Genomic DNA, 19,544 nt, shown 5'->3' on the forward strand with positions numbered 1-19,544 from the left:
ATGGTATATGTCATTGCTTTCTAGTAACTCAAACGTGAGATTATTTGCTTCTAAGAAATACAGTGGGAGGTATACAACAAGTTAAACCAAAATACTACTTAATTGTTACACTTGGAACTTTGATTATTTTAAAACAAAATCCCTAAAGATGAAAAGTTTTATCAATAAAAATGCATTCTGGCTGCATTGGACATATAATACATCTGTTTGACATACAGGTTTGATTTTTTGCTTCTCAACCTTTTTATACTAATTCATGGAATAAATCCTTAACCAAGGTTGGTAGGAGAGATAGGTATGTTTGTTAAAAGCCCAGTTAGATATTGGTTCCCACCACCTAAGACTAAAGGGTGAGGTTGTTAGAAAGGCATGGGAGCATGTTTGATTAAAATATTATATAAGAATTCTGGAGTCATGATATTTATTTCTGGGACATACATTAAATTAGATAAGCACACTGTTTGCTAACAATGATTACATTCTATGCTTGCCTCCCCCCCTCACTAAATAAGCACCTGGTATGGAAATGGTATAAACCACCAAGCACTCAGCAACCATAACCTTATCAAATGTAAACAGAGATTATGATTATAATCAAATGAAAATCTTAATTTTATAGTTTGTATATCATGTGCTCAAGACTTTTTTTTTTTTTTTTTTGCAGTGACCTTAGACTGAGTGTACTGAAGGTAACTAGTATTCAATTGCAGTCTATCTTTGCAAATGGAGTACAATAATCTGAATAGGAATTTGGTTTATTCAAGCACAAAATAAGCAGACACATACACACAAAAATCTAAGAGGAACTACAAAAATAAATCAATGCTGGTAAATTGTAGATATTGGAAAAAGAAAGCATAAACACACCCTGCAATTACAGGCTGGAGAAGAAGTGGTCCAAATATCTCTGCCGCCATCTTGTGTGTTAGTCCACTGCTCTCATTGCACACATTCACAATATGTCTGAGAATGTGTTGGAATGTGAGGACATGATGCAAAGGGACTACTGGCGGTTGAATAATTAAGGAAATTTGCATTCTCTTCTGTTCTTCTTCAGAGGTCTCTGCAAAGGAAGAAAATATGAAATGTTAATAAGAGTATTGATATGCATTAGTCACATGTGGACCACATTACTATATTAAATTAAATGGATTTCCTTTGGACATATGGCAAATTTGGTGTCAGTGCAATATTGCAGCAGTTCACTAGGGGGGCAGCATACATGTATACATTTCTGCAGTTTGAACTTATCTATAAATGGAGTAAGGGCTGTGTATGGCCCATAACATATGGATTTTTTGACTTTATGGCAACTCAAAAACCTGGCATCAGTCACTGATAACCCATTTTCTTGTGGAGGAGAGGTTAAATGATCATCCTTTTACGTAGGACTTCATGCTAGAGATACTGATTCGATTCCCTGTGGTAACTGAGACCCTAGACAAGTCCCATATTTAGGCTGCCTTGCTTGCTGTAAAGCGGGACGAGAGAAAAGCGTTATATACAGTGCCGGGCCACGCTGGGCAGGTGCCCTAGGCAGGCCCGGCAGTTGCGTGCGCCTGTGTAGTGTGCTCGCGTGCGCATGCGCACAAAGTGCGAAAAATGCATAGAGTCGGGCAGAGAAGGGAACCGGACTTGGGGTAGGCGAGGAGGTACATGCCTGGCGCCGTCCCAGCTTTGTGCCCTAGGCACGTGCCTACTCTGCCAACCCCTAGTTCCGGCCCTAGTTATATAAATGATTACCTTTCCTTCCTCTTATTTGAAACAAGATCCTGATTACCTACCATAAGGCTCTTTTTGAGTTTATAATCCCAATAACAAGAAGGCAAGATATTACGTGGCATAACATCATTGGGGTTTATACCAATGGTCCCTTTAATATGTGCACAAATTGTGCGGCCAGCGTGCACAACAAAATGGTGTGCGCAAAGAATTCTGTGTGATAACACATAATTTTGTATTTATTTTCTCCTGGTAATCATCTTAAAAAAGGAACTAAAATGTTCTGAAGGCTTGCTATGATTATCTGAGTAAGCCAATAAAGGTATAACCATTATACCACTTTGTAATTTTTTATTTCAAAAGGATTGCCCTGTAACAATCTCTCCTGTGCACACAGTTTTTTTTTTGAAGTGCACACATAGGATTTAAAAATACAACAACATCCAAGAAGAGGGAACACTGCTTCATACTAGGGACAAACTACTACCATTTTCTGTATTGGTTTTTTATCACACAAGTATGCCGGCACAGGTAAACTATCGTAAACTACCAATTCTGCAGGAAAATTGACAATATAATATAATGAGCCTTCAAGTTATATTACTATACAAAAGAATATCAGTTGCTTCAGTGTTTCCTGTGACCTGTGAATGTGTAGATATGAGCTTTCTTACCTAGAAGAGCCTGGATAATATCTTGGTGGATCTGAACTGGGATTACAGGATTTGGTAACTCTTGCAGAAAGACCTTCACTGCCTCTGCCAAGGAATGTACATCGGTAGCTTCCAGTTCTGCTGAAGACAGATCTGTATTGAGAAAAATACACCATTTGAGGCACAAGCAAATTTAATTAATTCTTATTACTTTTAATAAGATGTATTTTGTCACAGTGGATGTCCTGGAGGCCAAGTGATTAACACTGCTGCATTTTATGGGATCCTGTGTTCAACACAGTGTATTATCTACAAGCAGTTTCTATGTTCACTCTGGCATTAGTCCACTCTCAAAACCTAAAAGCAGGTTAGCTGGGTCCTAACAAGTCTGTGTGTGTTTACTGAATGTTGATAGCTAACAAATTGCCTCACTGGGGCATATACAGATGTGAATGATAAATAATCCCTGTGAAGTGCTTCATAATGTTGGCAGTAGATAATCAAATCAATAAACGTTTATCCTATGGAAAGCAATTGCGCACGAGCAGGGCCTTTGGAATCATTTGAACATAGCATTTATACATCAAGCATTTTTTACAGATATAAAATTGCTGTGGAATGTGCCTCTGGCTGTGAGTGCCCACAACAAAGGGTTAGAATCATTCTTTGTGGTGATGGCACACAGTATGTTTCGGCCCCCCATGATAAATCTGATCCAGCACGGATGACAAAGTGTCAAAAAATTACCTAGTATTCAAGTCAATATGAATCTCTGCCAGTGATAAATTTGAATCATGTAATTGTGCAAAACTGTCTCCTCCTGCACTTTGTGCAACTCAGCTATGCAAATGTTTTTTGAGATTCACACGGACTGCAATACAAAGGAACTTGGGGCAACAAATTGTACCTTGGGCCATCACACTAAGGGTTAGTTCACACGAGAAGATTCGGGGAGATTGTCGCCTGGCGACTAATCGCCTCATCTTCTGGCGACAATCTCCCCGAACTGCCTCTGCGTGTCTTCCCATCCGCTATAATGAAAAGTCGCCTGCACTAAAGCACACGCGGCACTTCGTTTTCCGAAGTCGCCCGAAGTTTCCTTGTGAGGCTACTTCGGGCGACTACGGAAAATGCAGCGCCGCGTGTGCTTTATCGCAGACGACTTTTCATTATATCGGATGGGAAGACACGCAGAGGCAGTTCAGGGAGATTGTCGCTCAGAAGAAGAGGCAATTAGTCGCCAGGCGACAAATTCTCCCCAAATCTCCTCATGTGAACTAACCCTAAATGTGGAAATAAAGTGACTTTTTATTATGATCTGTCTATAATCCACACATTAATATTATATAAAAATGGATCACTGATTATTCATATACTTTGTGAGTTACTCATAAATGATTCATCTGAATTAAGACACTCAGTAATATTACACACAAGTTTCTTTCCTTAAAGGGATACTGTCATGGGAATAAATTTTTTTTCAAAATGAATCAGTTAATAGTGCTGCTCCAGCAGAATTCTGCACTGAAATTCATTTCTCAAAAGAGCAAACAGATTTTTTTATATTCAATTTTCAAATCTGACATGGGGCTAGACATTTTGTCAATTTCCCAGCTGGTCATGTGACTTGTGCCTGCACTATAGCAGAGAAATGCTTTCTGGCAGGCTGCTGTTTTTCCTTCTCAATGTAACTGAAGGAGTCTCAGTGGGGCATGGGTTTTTACTATTGAGTGTTGTTCTTAGATCTACCAGGCAGCTGTTATCTTGTGTTAGGGAGCTGCTATCTGGTTACCTTCTTATTGTTCTTTTGTTTGTCTGCTGGGGGGGAAAAGGGAGGGGGTGATATCACTCCACCTTGCAGTACAGCAGTAAAGAGTGATTGAAGTTTATCAGATCACAAGTCACATGACTTGGGGCAGCTGGGAAATTGACAATATGTCTAGCCCCATGTCAGATTTCAAAATTGAATATATATTAACTGATTCATTTTGAAAAAATTTTTTTTCCCCATGACAGTATCCCTTTAAGGCGGCCATAGATGTTACAATTACGATCTTTCCAGGAAAGATTGTTCGTTTCAAATTTCAACACACATGTAGATCAGAATTGTCAGATAGATACAGGTAGAATTCTACCTTTTGTACAATATTATTGTGCGTCTCATCCGCACATTATGCTGCTCATTCTGGAGAACTATACTCTACAGAATATGCAAGTGTTTAAAAAATGCCCTCACATATTCTGTAGAGTGAATTTGCATATAAGATCCCAATATATGTCTTCCCCTTTACGCAGCTTGCTGGCATTCTCCTGCTGCTGTAGCGTTTGCCGCTGGGGACGCCTCTTGGTGACAGGTTTTGTCTTCGGTGACTTCCCCAGATGTCAGTAACACTACTGAGCATGAGCTAACATTTTTATACCACACTGTATATATTCAGAGGCCAGTAACCCTGGCAATGTGAATGAGCAAAGTGCAGTATAAAAAGGTTAGGTTTTATAATATAATCTCATATTATCGTTTCCTTGTTAGAAAGTTAAATTATCCGTGTCTAAAGAAGACTTTTTAAAACAAAATGGTGTCCTTTAAAGTGGCCATTTTGGTTAATACACACAAACAGGTGTATTTTATGAGTTTCGTGGAAATGCTAGACTACAATAAATTATTCGGATTGTCTCTCCTCGAGCCTTTGTGCGCTGGCTCTTTTAGGTATTACATGGTTTCCTGCTTGGAAGGGATACAAGTGAGAGACTGTGATTTTATCAAAACCATGGCAACTGTTTATTACTGGACAATTAAATAGTTTTTGCATATATTTTATTTATTTTTTTTTTGTATATATTATACAGATACTAATTTAAACAAACCCTAAATAAATGCATGTTTGATGCTATATGAGGCAACATGCTCTTGTGGTCCCCCGAAATATACAGAGCTCCTTCTTTACAATACCCTCTTGTATCTACACTCCTTTTTTTAAATATTTTATCTCATAATTAAATCAAATCATATTCTTTTAGGGAGGGCACACGCTCAGATTTGGGGAGATAAGTCACCCGGCAACAAATCTCCTCTTCTTCGGGGCGACTAATCTCCCTAAACTGCCTTCCGCCAGCTAGAAAGTAAATCGCCGGCGGGATGGCACTCGGATCGATTAGTTTTCCAAAGTCGCCCCGAATTTCCTAGTGAGCTAACTTCTGGGCGACTTCGGAAACGAAACACTCAGTGTGCCACCCCGCCGGCGATATACATTCTAGCAGGTGGGAGGCAGTTCGGTGGAAAATTAGTCGCCCCAAAGAAGAGGAGATTTGTCACCGAGCAACTAATCTCCTGAATCCGTGCGTGCGCCCTGACCCTTAAAATAATTAATCCTTTAACTTAGTACCTGTACCATCTTTAAGCAAGCAGTAAATTGAGGGAATCTGGATTTATACCATAGCTACTACTACATAAAAAGCTAGCCTATCAACCCTTTACCCCCCCCCCAAAAGATCTTTATTAGGGTTAACCTACCGGAGTGCAGCAAGCCCTGAGGTAACAGGATCATAACACTATAGGGGTCATGGCTAGTAGATTAAAAAAAAACAAATCATTTTGATTTTGGGAAAATATTTTTAGTGAGTATTCCATTGCCCTTTTCAAATGCGTGACCTTTTTAAGGGACACTGTGCTGGAGTGTCTAGTGAGACACCACTCTGCATATCATTTGCCCTGTGCCCTAGAATTTGAACACTTTACTCACAAGCAGAGGTTGGAGCTGGGTCCATCCTGCACACTGCAGCTTTTTGAGTGCTATTAAATCTAAATCGGTTCCTGTAAACAATGTGACCTTGATCACTTGTAAAATAACATTTCTTTGAGAAAAAGCACATTTCTTTCACATTTTCAGGCATCTTACAGTTGTAACATGAAAACCTATACAGCAGAAAGTTAAAAAGAAATTCACCACCAGACAGGAAAAAGCTTTAGAACTGAAAATAATTCACCATGAACAGATTTCTCTCCCTCCCCCATGTGCAATAAAGAGCATTCATTTGTGTGGTGTGTGTGTGCAGGAACTGGTTCTTACCAGTCTGTAGTGTATGTCTGAACTCCGAACCAGAGGTCCTGTACAGCATTTCACTGTCCATTCCTATAAGAGAGAGGCACAAGCAGACACTTTCATATCAGCCCCATTCTAAGACAGTCCCTTCCCTACATACACAATCACTTTTATAAGAACGGAGGAAGCTTTGTCTGCAAAACTATGTCCATAATAGCTGTGAATTTTGATTTTAGTCTGTAGAACTGACATCTGTTTTATTCTGAATTAATTTAGAACATGAACAAAAATTCCATTTCAAATAGCTAAAAATCAGATATATTCGAAATTGCATTGACTGTCTTGATATGCCTTTTACTTTTATATATTAATTTCATTAAAAAAAAAAAAAAACACAGACCTTGCACTAAACATCTTCTGCAGTTTGTTAAAATGTATTCTGTTACAACATGTCTGTTAGCACTTATTAATTTGTACTAAATGCATTTAAATATATATAAATAAAAGTATCACGGGCTGAAAAGCCCACTCACTAATCAGAATAATATTTCCATAGCTAAGAAATTTTTACAGACTTTTTGTTATCATAGAATTTTATGGAGTTTATGTACTATTTTCATACCTCCACTCCATATACATTAGACCCCCCCCCATTTTACATCCCCTGATTTTATGTTTTCCCTCATTTTACATTGTTGTTTTGTGGTCCCACTTATATATTATGTATAATACATTTCCCTGATTTTACACCATTTTTTTCTGGTCCCTTGAAAAATGTAAAATGGGAGTTCTACTGTATTCACTAGTTGGATTTAAACGGGTGGTTCACCTTAAGGCAAACTTTAAGTATGTTATAGAATGGGCAATGCTAAGCAACATTTCAATTGGTCTTCATTATTTCTTTTTTATGGTTTATATTTGCCTTCTTTGTCTGACTTTTTCCAGCATTTACATGGGGGTCACTGGTCCCATCTAAACACAAATGCTCTGTAAGGCTACACATTTTTCATTATTGCTACTTTTTCATTAATCATCTTTCTATTTAGGCCCTCTCTTATTCATATTCCAGCCTCCTATACAAATCAACGCATGGTTGCTAGGGTGATTTGGGACCTAGCAACAAGATTGCTGAAACTGAAACCTGGAGATCTGCTTTATACAAAGCTAAATAACTGCAAGTAATAACAAAATGAAAACCAAATGCAAATTGTCTCAGAATATTACCTACATCATACTTAAAGTTAATTCAAAGGTGATGTGCCTTTTTCCCCAAGACAAGTTACTATGTTACTTAATGTACTTTTGATAAATCTGCATTATTTTTACAAAGCATGATATTTCTATTAAAAAAAAAAAACACTTATTTTTTATCAGTCAGTTCTGTCTAAAGCCTCTAAATGTCTTTGCTGTCCTTTCTGTTCCATGTTGCTCATGTTGCTTAGGTGGGGCTTTGTATAAGCAACAAATATCAGACACCAGAGAGGGAAATGCATTGAAATACAGATCATTCATCTTTAAAACATTTTTACATGTCTTGGATAGAAATCAATGGGGCAATGTTGACTTTTTGGCGTTTAATGGTCTTTTAAAAGGTCCACAAAGTCCCCAAGTATGTTCACAATCTGATAAAATTATAAACCAGAAATTGTTAACCCATATTTATAAAGCTCTACTGCATACAAATACTGACTGATGCAGGAGGTAAGAAGATCATTAGAGTTTACAGTAATCAGATGTCTTGGCATACATACAAGTTTACATAATAGTACAATGACATTTGCAGATTCTCTCCAGAAATCCAACACCAGCTCCATTTAGGTCATTTATATTCAAATTTCTTATGAAACCACATGTCTAAGTAATTTTTGCTTAACTTTAAAATTTTCACACCTCTCCCCTGCCTGCAATGTAGGCCTTGGGCAGTCTGGTAACTACAGACTGACAGACACTACTGATTTGTATGGTATGCACCTTTTCATTAAGCGAAGGGTGTAGTTGTGTGTGTCAGATGAATTAATTAAACTTGGTCCATCAACAGACAGAGACTAAATACCAACTAAGGGGAGCTAGGGGTCAAGGGTGTAATAATCAGCTGACTAGGGTGGACAGGAGGGTATTTGGTAGTAGGCTCACGGTCCGTGTAGCTAACAAGTAATGAACAGCAGCCATTTCTCATGTGCTTACATTAGGCTACAACCAATTGAAAGGATCCCCAGAGCTTCCCATCACAGCAAAGGTGGAGCTTTAGCAGAGCAAGAAGTTATAGGGGCCTTGCCTACTCTCATTTCTGTTAAGATCTGATTTATTGGGTCATCAGCCAAAAGAGTGGATACAAAAAATCAAACATATACATATACACCCCAAAACCCCTGTGCTCAATGGAAAATGGACAATTTAGCTTTTTTACAATCAGAGACTGCCGAATAACTACAATTGAAGTTAAAGAATGACTTTGCTCATCTTATGACTCACTGGGGGACATTTATCAACACTGGGCAAATTTGTCTGTGGGCAGTAACCCAGACTGTTGCATTCATTGTTCTACATGCAGCTGGTCATAAAAAAGCCAATCACTGATTGACTGCTATGGGTTATTGGCCTTGAGCAAATTTGTTCAGTGTTATCAATGAGCCTTGCTGTACTTTGGTAATGACCGAGTAAAATGATGCTTCATTCTACAGACAATTCTGCATCCAGATTAGGGATGCACCGAATCCAATATTTGGAATTCGGCCGAATCCTTGGTGAAAGATTTGGCCGAATAACAAACCAAATACTAATTTGCAAATACAAATTAGGGGCAGGAAAGGAAAAAGTGGAAAAAATTCTTCTTTTGTGATGGAAAATCACGTGATTTCCCTACTACCCCTAATTTACATATGCAAATTAGGATTCGGTTCGGCCAGGCACAAGGATTTGCCCGAATCCTGCTGAAAAAGCCAAAATCCTGGCCGAATCCCGAACTGAATCCTGGATTTGGTGCATCCCTAATCCAGATATACTGTATGTACCTCTGTCAGACTCAACAGTTTGAAAACTGGATCGGACTAGTAGCATTATGTGCTTTTTTTCCCTTCAAAAATCAGTGCTAAAGCCACTTTCATTAAACAAGGTATTCTGAATCTATTGGTTGGGAAACTAAAATTGGTCTCCAGGCCCAATTAATAATATAAATAATTGCCAGACCAGTTCCCAAAAACAATATAGATCTCAAGGGAAAAAGATTAAGAAGGCATTAAATTGCAGCAAAGTAGTCAAATGAAAGATGGTTGTGCATCAGATTTCCTTGGGGCTTCATTGATATCGATACATTTACAGCTGTATATATGAATGCTAAGGCTAGATGTAAGAATAAAGCGTAACGTCCCTGCTGTGCCAGCTGAGCTAGATCACATGTGGATGCAGAGTGTAAGCCCAAATGGCAAATACATAATGGGGGAGTCTGATGCATATGTATCTTTTTACGAATGTTATTATAGAGTAAATTAGCATTAGCGGTCAGTGCACCTTACCTCTCTTTTCAATAGCTTCAAGCAATCTGGCAAGAATTGGAGGAGCAACATCTGGAGGGGAAAACTGATCAACCAGTTCAGGCACAGATTCCCCTAAGAACAAAATGGAATAAAACAGTTTATTTTAGTAACATGGATATAATTATGGATTTAAGTCTTAATATGTATAAAAATATTACAAAGCAAAGCTCAAATTTAAATAAGAACCAAATGTTAGATGTGACAGCTCTGTGGTCATGGGCAATGACCCAGAAAATTGTACAAGTTTTAAGATTCTTAAAACGATACATATCCAAAGCACAGAGCTGGCCATACATGGGTCGTTAAAGTGAGGAGTCTATTGGAACGTTGACATGGTCCTCTGTGTTTTTATTTTCAAAAATGAAAAGGCATAAAACAATAGCTAACACTATGGTCTGGGTGCCCATTAGATAATATGAATGTAAAAGGTATAGAAAAACTTGGCAGATTTCAAATGGGGGTCACTGACCATCTAAAAATCAAATACTCTGTAAGGCTAACAAATATATTGTTATTGCTACTTTTTATTACTCCTCTTTCTATTTAGGCACTCTCATATTCATATTCCAGTCTCTTAATCAAATCAATTCATGGCTGCTAGGGTAATTTGCAACCAGACTCCTGAAAATGCAAACTGGAAAGCTGCTGAATAAAAAGCTAAATAACTTAAAATCACAAATAATAAAAAAAACAACCAATTGCAAATTATCTCAGAAAAGCAGTTTCTACATCATATTAAAAGTCACTAAAAAATAATCAATTATATCTTAGTTAGGATCAAGTACAAGGATCAAATTTAATCACAAAAATAAAGGAAAACATTTAAAATGGAGTCTATGGAAGATGGCCTTCCCATGATTTGGATCTTTCTGGAAAATGGGATTCTGGATCCTGCACCTGTTATTTCTATATAGTTCAACATTAGGTTTTTATTTCTGATCTGCCAACTAAAATAGGAAAATATTATTTTTTGTGACTTTTTAGTAATAATGTATCCTATTATTTTTTTTACAAAGTGAACCTCTTTAGTGGATTTTGGAAGAAAAGTAATTAGTGGTTTAAACCAGTGGTTAGTGAGGTACAAAAAATGCTAACTCCTCTTTTCTTTTTACTTTGTTAGTTCTTTTGATCCATTAACTCGTTTTCCACAATCTGTAGCACCAGTACTCTGGCAGCAGCTCCATCCCTCCTGAAATCAGCATCCTGGTACCATATCCCACAGTTTAACCCTAACTTTTCCCCTGAACAATACTGTCTTTGTTCTATTTGCCCAGCAATACATGACTGCACACACAAGTTAACACACTTCTGGAAACTTGGATTTTTGGAGCACACAGGAAATTCTGTAGGCACAAATAATTCAGTTTACACATTATCGGACATATGAAAAATATATATGGAGGGAAAGATACCACAAGTTGCTGCAAAACTGGTTTATTAAAACAACCTATTTTGAGTGTTCCAACTCAAAATCAGTGTTCGGTGTGATCGGACTTCTGTGCACACAACTTTTTAAAAGTAAGCACAAAAGATAGTTAATGTGCACACAGCCTGAAAGGAACATGACATAGCCAGCATTATAAGCCATAGAATCGCATAAACCTACATTTTGCAGAGTACAAAAATTACACAAGGATATTTAGTTGGAGATAACTAGGCAGCAGGAAATGGAAGTTACTATGGTGATTTGTGAGGCAAATACCTGCCTTTGTTCAGTACTTCTCAAGCATCAGGCCTCAACCCCCTCCCACCCCCACCATCGCACGAGCAATTTGCCTAGGCCTTAACACAATGCTGAGTAAACCATGCTTCAGCATTTTAGGCAGCAAGGAAGGAGGGGGGAAAAATCTGAGTTGGTCCCCTGACTCTACCCCTCCCTCAGTTCTGGATCTGGATCAGGAGCAGGCTTAATCCCTAGCCAGACTGAACTGCCTTGTCAGCAAATTCCAATCTCTCCAAAAGGCTTAACCCTTTTAGGGATCAAGAGTGAAGCATGAGAAACGAAAGGATTTCAGTCAGTTATGTATTCTCCATTTATGAAAAAATGGATTACAATATCATACAGGCTTTCTTTATATCTGCGCCCCTTTTCTAAATTACACATTTAATATAAGATGTAAAAAAAAACCTAAAACAAAAAAAGAAAAACCCCTAAAACGGGCTAAAAAGCACAAAAGCATTTTCCTCACACAACAGGCACAGAACAGCAAAAACGTCCAATTCTTTGTCATTGTCGGTTGATGAGGATATTGGGAGTTGTAGTTATAAGGCTTTTAATGTTGATATTGTCCCAGCACTGCTAGCTAAACTAGCATAAGTAAAATGTGAAAGCAATTCCAAGTTTTTTTTTTAAAAAATGCCTAAAAATATTTTAGTAGTTTTAACCATTTAAGACCCACATGAATCTATGATCTGCAGCACTTCCACTTGCTGAAATTGTTACAGCTGCAGAAATATGCAAAGAAGTAAAAAAATGTGTCCTGAAAAAGAATGAACAAAGAAGAAATAGTCCCTCCCCAAGGGAATATACATAAAGAGAAAGAGCAGAAAATATTCAAAAACCAGTTAGCATTTAATGTAAATCAAATGCAAAACTTTTCTGTTACTCCACAAGTAGATGTACCCTTAGTGATAAGCTTTACTCATACTTGCCCTCACCATGTGTGTTATTATCCAAATTAAAAAATTTGCAGTTTAAAACACTGTACATCCATGTTCATTCGACATCAAATGTAAACCAGTATTGCCTTTTATCTTACCATATGATTATATTAATCCTGTAGATGCTATAATCATTAGGACCGTACGATGGCACTGTGGTTGGCATTGGTGCCTTGGGTTTCGTTCTATTAGGGCACTAGATGCATGGAATTGTAAATTTTCCCTGTTCCTCTTGGGGTTTTCTAATTTTCCCTAATCCATTCCCCACCCCCATGGTCCAAAAACTCAATGTTTTGTAATGTGTTTTTGCATGTCTACATTATATAGAGAAAGAATAATAGTAGGTAACCTCAAATGGGGTGGATGGACATGACACTCAGTATAAAGTCTTTGCCAAAGCCCATGGGAAACTTCAGTTTCTGGGTCTAACTGTTAAACACACTCTTGTAAAATTCTGGCAATCGCTCAATATCAGTATCTCTTTTTCCAGCCCTATCATTCCTTCTTCCTGCTGAAACATTTCCCTCCACAAGTTTCACAGGGGCCTTCTATGCTAAAAAGGGATATAGTTATTCCTATCCACATTACTGAAAATCTCAGCACCCCGCTAAACATACACGCACCACCACTTCAAACCATTTCCAAAAAATCAATATGGTAAAGTATTCTTCTTGTTAAGTAAACAGCGTTTTATACTCTTCTTCGAGTGCTTTAAAAAGCAAATAGAGTTTTCAAGCATGCATGTGTGGGCACCTAACAGCTATCATGCAAAGAAGTAATATCTACATATTTATATAAAACTAAATCGCTATTTTTCTGCTGCTCTTTTGAAGTTGCCTAATGAAAACAGAATATGCTGAATGTACTGTTTTTAATTTTTTTATTGACCCAAGAATTCTATAATGACAAAGCTAGTTACTTTTTTTTGCTTTTTTTCTAATATTTATTAGATTTATATATTTTTATCATTTATAAAATTTATTTTAAAGTAAATTTTTTTACCTTCTTAGGTCTTTCTAAGGGGGGGGGGTGATTACCAACTCTATAATTGTTCTAAATTGATACATTTCTTATCTTCCCAGCTGAGCAGAATCCCTGAGTTTCGTTAAGGGTAGGGACACACTGGGCGATTTGGGGAGATTTAGTCGCCTGGCGACTAATCGCAGCGACTTTTCTCCCCGAATACTTCCCCTCTCTCTGCGCCTGGCTAAAATGAAAAATCGCCTGCGCTAATCACACGCAGCGATTCGTTTTCCGAAGTCGCCCGAAGTTGCCTCACGAGGAAACTTTGGGCGACTTCAGAAAACGAATCGCCGCGTGTGATTAGCGCAGGCGATTTTTCATTTTAGCCAGGCGCAGAGAGAGGGGAAGCATTCGGGGAAGATTGGTCGTGGAAAGTCGCGGCGATTAGTCGCCAGGCGACTAAATCTCCCCAAATCGCCCAGTGTGTCCCAGCCCTAAAGGGGTTGTTCACCTTTGAGTTAACTTTTAGTATGTATAGAGTAATATTCTGAGACAATTTGCAATTGGTTTTCATTTTTTATTATTTGTGGTTTTTGAGTCGAATTTCTATTTTAGCCAATGGGGGGACTTCCTGGGATCAATTTGGAGTTGTTTGCAGCCTTCCTGAAAAACTATTTTTTTTCGGAAAAAACTCAAACTGAATTTGATTTGAGTTTGCGGGTCGATCCCATTAATCCGAGTTTGAAAAATTTGCCCCTAAATTTCAATTCTGGAAATATGGTCAAAAATAAAACATGGAAAGTGAAAAAAAGTCTTTATTTCTGGATAACAACTGAACTGAAAAAAAGTATTTGGAAGGTGAACTACCCCTTAAAGCAAAGAAAAGAGAGAGACAGAGAAAAAAAAGTTACGGAAACAAGGTGATCGTCTTTGTGCAGGAGAAAATTTCGCGCGACTTTGATGTAGTGGACGATTAAACATCCCATAGTGCTGCGTGATACGTCCTAGTCACGCAAGAGGCGGAAGTCATCTCTCGCTCATTCCTCAGCGTTCATTCTCGGCGTGTTGTCTCAGCTGCGTATATTTCTCCCCATTATGGAACATGAGCTGCCAGTTTTATTTATGCTTATATACTTATATTATTATTTGCTACAGAAAGAAAGTTATTTGCTACAGAAAGAAAGAAAAGAAAGAGCAGCTGCTAGAAAGTATTGGGTACATCCCATAACAAATCAGCTGCTAGTGAATGAAAAGTTTCATGTTCTCTACACAGTGAACTGTGCAGTTATCCTGAAAAATTCCATAAATTTTTTCGACAGTCTACATCCAAGCTTTGATGAGATGCTTCCTGGTCTGCCTATTGTGATATGCTGTCATGTTGGTCATATATAGAGCTGGCTGTTCCTCTACCAGAACAATCAGCCTGCCTGTATCAAAGCTATTCTTTAAAAAAGGCATTATGTTTAGCGTCTTTTCTAGGCATGTTTTCTCAGCGTATTCTCTCAAAGTGTTTTGTTTGTCTCTCTTTTGTACTGCTGTGACGCAGCGTTGCTACGTAGTGTTACGTGGCATCATTACGACAGCATATTTCCATATTATATTTCCTCAATAGCTTGAGGAGCTTCTTCCCTCAAGCTATTCGGTCCCTGAACCAAGTGTAAAACTATAGGACTGGACTCTCTCTTATATATATATATCTCATATATCACATCAATGCACATGCACTTTAATAACTCATTAATATCTATCTACTATGTAACTCTTTCTTTTCTTTCTACTGTAATTCTTAATTCTTTATGGTCGGACGTTATTTGACTTTGCACAGCAACAAGCATTTCACTACATGTCGTACTTTGTATGTTGCGTATGTGACAAATAAATTTGAATTTGATTTATAGTGGCGACTAATCGTTGTATGTGTGTGCTTGTAGGGGGATTTCTGTGCTTCTCTATGAATGAGCTATTTCTAACAAATCTCTCCAAAAAGGGTCTCTCTGCGTTTTACATCTACTTGCGATCTCAAATCTCGCTGTGTGCATAATAGCTGGCAGTTTGCATGTACCTGCATGTACCGACTTGTCGCCAGAACTCGCTTTTAAAAGTCGTGGGCGACTTATCGTCCCAGTGTGCCCTTACCCTAATACATACCTCCCAACTGTCCCGTTTTTAGAGGGACAGTCCAACCTGCTGTCCCTCGTTTGAACTGGAAAGTCCCGTTTTTCTCTGCACTGAGAAGCCAGAAAAAGAAACAATGTTTCTAACTTAATTGGCTTTTGGCATAGAGCCCAGAACAGCCACCAGGATCACTTGGAAACGTTTGTAACAATTCTGTAATTGTCACAATATAAGATAACAAGTCCCTTGGGACAAGTTAGACTCACAACTTAAAAGGCAATTCACCTTCATTAGCAAAACTAAAAAAAAAAAAAAAAAAAATATGTTCAAACTTTCATAACCTGCCAAATTTTGTAAAATTAATATGGTAATTAGGAAATGGAAATGACAAAAATATTTTTGCTGCACTATGCGTGCCAACCTTTTTGTCCCTCTTTTTATTTCCAAAATGTTGGGAGGTATGCCCTAACAGGTTGGAAGACACAGTTTACATTTAAAGGTTACACAGGATACATTTAAAGGTAACATAAAGTTCTGTAAAAAAAAAAATTCAATTGCATAAAGGGCGCCATTGAGCATTTTTGCAACTTACATTTTTTTTTAAACAGGCTTTAAAACCATCTTTATCTATCTCACCACCTGAAGCATTAAAACATGATGGACAGATGTGGTCAATTCCCTATGCATTAAAGCCTTCTACATAGGATGCCCCCCATCTTGCTGAAACAAATGCTCTGTAAAGCTGGCCATAGACGCAACAACATGATTGTACGAATCGTGGATTCGTACGATTTTCGGACCGTGTGTGGAGAATCCCGACATTTTTCATCCGGCGGAGATTGGTCGTTTGGTCGGACAGGTTAGCCTGCTGTTAATATCTCTGCATGTATTGCGGATCGTAGGATTTTCAGTGGAAGACTGTCACTAGCTTTGTCAGACATAACTATCGTACTATTGCTGTCAGAGGTAGAACATTGGCTGATCTGTTTACTACTTTAATTGATCGGAATGGTAAGACTTTGATCTGAATGGTTAGTGGCGGGTCGGGAGATGGGAAAGTCCAATCGTACGTTGATTCGTACAATCGAATCTTTGCGTCTATGGCAGGTTAAGGCTACAATTATTACTCATCTTTCTAGTAAGGCCCTCTACTATTCATATTCCAGTCTCTTATTCAAATCAATGCATGGTTGCTAGGGTTATTTGAACCCTAGCAACCAGATTACTGAAATGGCAAACTAGAGAGCTGCTGAATAAAAAGCTAAATAACTAAAAAAAACACAAATAATAAAAAATGAAAACCAATTGCAAATTGTGTCAGAATATCACTCTCTACATCATACTAAAAGCTAACTCAAAGGTGAACCCCTTTAAAGGAAGAATACCGGACAGTGCCAATACTGGTGCTTTTCAGCCTAAAAATATGGAATTAAAAAAAAAAAATCAGTCTCTGCAGTCTTGGGTGCTTAAAGTTATAACTGTGTGCAAATGCAGCTTTAGTTAACTAGTATCCTAAATATTTTCTGCAGGTAAATACAAGCTAATTTCTTAGAAAAGCATTCACAAGCACGAGTTAAATCAGGTCCTTTCTGTAACAAGGGGAGATATCGGAGCTGGCTTGGGGACAGTATTGTAACAAAGGAGGAATTATCTTTCTGGCAAGCTGGCTGCCCTTTCTTTGAAGTGACCTAGCACATAATGCTGTATCAGCACTTGACCTAACTAGCATAAAAAAAAAACACTTGGGCAAAAAATACTATTATACATGTGTGCATGAGTGCCTTCTGAAGTTCTAAATGCTTTTAAGAACCTACATACATTTAAAAGGATTCTGACATTTTTATGATGTCGTTTTTATTTCTAAATGACACCGTTTACACTGCAAAGAATTTACTCCACAATATAAAATTTCATTCCTGAACCAGCAAGTGTATTTTTTTGGTGTGAAGGCAGCCATCTTGGGTAATTTTGCCAGGTCATGTGCTTTCAGAAAGAACCAGCACTTTAGGATGAAACTGTTTCTGTCTGTTGTTTCTAATACTCAATGGAACTGAATGTGCCGCAGTGGGACCTGGATTTTACTATAGAGTGCTGTTCTTAGATCTACCAAGCAGCTGCTATCTTGTGTTAGGGAGCTGCTATCTGGTTACCTTCCCAATGTTCTGCTGGCTGCGGGTTGGGGGGAGGGAGGAGGTAATATCACTTGAACTGGCAGTACAGCACATGACTCAGGCAGCTGGTAAACTGACAATATGTCTAGGCCCATGTCAGATTTCAAAATTAAATCTGCTTGCTCTTTTGAGAAACGGATTTCAGTGCAGAATTCTGATGGAGCAGCACTAACAACTGATGCACAGTTATTGAAAAACAGCACAATTCGGGGGTAAATATGCAATTTTGGAAAAAGAAGATCATAAAGTCAATTATACCAGCTTTATTCATGCTCTGTCATTGCACATTAGGGGGCCCATTTACTTTGCTCGAGTGAAGGAATAGAATAAAAAATACTTCGAATTGCGAATGTTTTCTTTGGCTACTTCGATCATCGAATTGGCTACTTCGACCTTCGACTTCGAATCGAACGATTCGAACTAAAAATCGGTCGAATATTCGACCATTCGATAGTCGAAGTACTGTCTCTTAAAAAAAACTTCAACCCCCTACTTCACCACCTAAAACCTACCGAGGTGCAATGTTAGCCTACGGGGAAGGTCCCCATAGGCTTTCTAATGTTTTTTTGGTCGAAGAAAAATCGTTCGTTCGATGGATTAAAATCCTTCAAATCCTTAGATTTTCCGTTCGATCGAACTATTAGCGGTAAATCCTTCAACTTCGATTTTCGAAGTCGAAAGATTTACATTCGGCAGTCGAATATCGAGGGTTAATTAACCCTCGATATTCGACCATATGTAAATCTGCCCCCAAATGAAGATACTTGCTTTCTTACCTTGTGAATTGGATTGCTCTGTCCTGGGCAGAATAGGAGTGGCAGGCAAAGGACGTTGTCCCCGGGGGCGATGCACTGGTAGTGACATTCGGACTGGCCCAACAAACTCCACATAAGTTCCAGGAAAATCTCCCTTTTGTTTGGTCCTTTCATTGACCCCCAAAATCCAGCCAATTCGATCAGGGTTTTGCTCATCTCCATCTTTGCAGCCAAGGGCATGCAATGCTGCTCTACTGACTGTCAAAACATCCCCCGGCAAGAGGTCAATGTCTTCTTCACGCTCTTTTTCATATGGATAGAGTGCTCGGTACTGAAACCCGTCGGTAGTCATTGGTACTTTCCTCTACTAACTCCAGATGGGCATAAAAGTTTGTTTGACCTAATGCCCAAAAACACTTTAGGGCATTGCAGACAAAAAAAGGCTTTGCAAGAATTATAGTTGTTAACTCACTGTAAGTAAAATACACAACAGGAAAAGTTTAGCAAAAGTTGTTAACATTATTGTTCAAAGGGAATGATTTGGATCCCCATAATGAAATCTGTTTATTAGGGGAGAAAAAAAAATCAAATGGAAAAGTGTAAAAGGAGGAGCCCACGGCTCTAAGTGCCTGTTATTCTGAGTTTGAAGCCACGATTCAACCAGATTATGGAGCAAAGGAAGAGTGAGACAAACATAATCCACGACTTTTCAGGGACCATGCGGCAAAATGAAAAGACAAGAGGAGTCGTTGTAGGTGGATTTACTTATTGGTTGTTCCACGGTCTGGGTATGGCATTCGGAAAGTTACAGTATGTGTCTGAAATTAAAGAAACGATAAAGAAAAATCACAATAGTTCATGGCAAATAGGATGTTATTACTCAAAATAACTGCAGATCAAAATAAAGTGTATAAAAAGGATTTCACTTGTG

At 38.2% G+C, this 19,544-nt stretch overlaps 1 protein-coding gene across 7 annotated transcripts in view; it reads right to left on the reverse strand.

Moving 5' to 3' along the window:
- Positions 1-19,544, reverse strand: part of pik3r2.L (phosphoinositide-3-kinase regulatory subunit 2 L homeolog) — a 56,102-nt gene that overhangs the window by 15,769 nt on the left and 20,789 nt on the right. For 6 of the 7 annotated variants that reach the window (XM_018255715.2, XM_018255698.2, XM_018255687.2 and 3 more), the window contains 5 exons: positions 18,635-19,431; positions 9,928-10,020; positions 6,443-6,505; positions 2,397-2,528; positions 868-1,063 (listed from right to left, as the gene is read on the reverse strand). In XM_018255715.2, coding sequence (XP_018111204.1) covers positions 868-1,063; positions 2,397-2,528; positions 6,443-6,505; positions 9,928-10,020; positions 18,635-18,965 — 815 coding nt within the window. In that variant the 5' untranslated portion in view covers positions 18,966-19,431. The remainder of the gene's footprint in view (positions 1-867; positions 1,064-2,396; positions 2,529-6,442; positions 6,506-9,927; positions 10,021-18,634; positions 19,432-19,544) is intronic. The other variant, XM_018255724.2, reaches the window with a different exon arrangement.

This window comes from Xenopus laevis, chromosome 1L (assembly GCF_017654675.1).
Source record: "Xenopus laevis strain J_2021 chromosome 1L, Xenopus_laevis_v10.1, whole genome shotgun sequence".
Classification (NCBI taxonomy): domain Eukaryota; kingdom Metazoa; phylum Chordata; class Amphibia; order Anura; family Pipidae; genus Xenopus; species Xenopus laevis.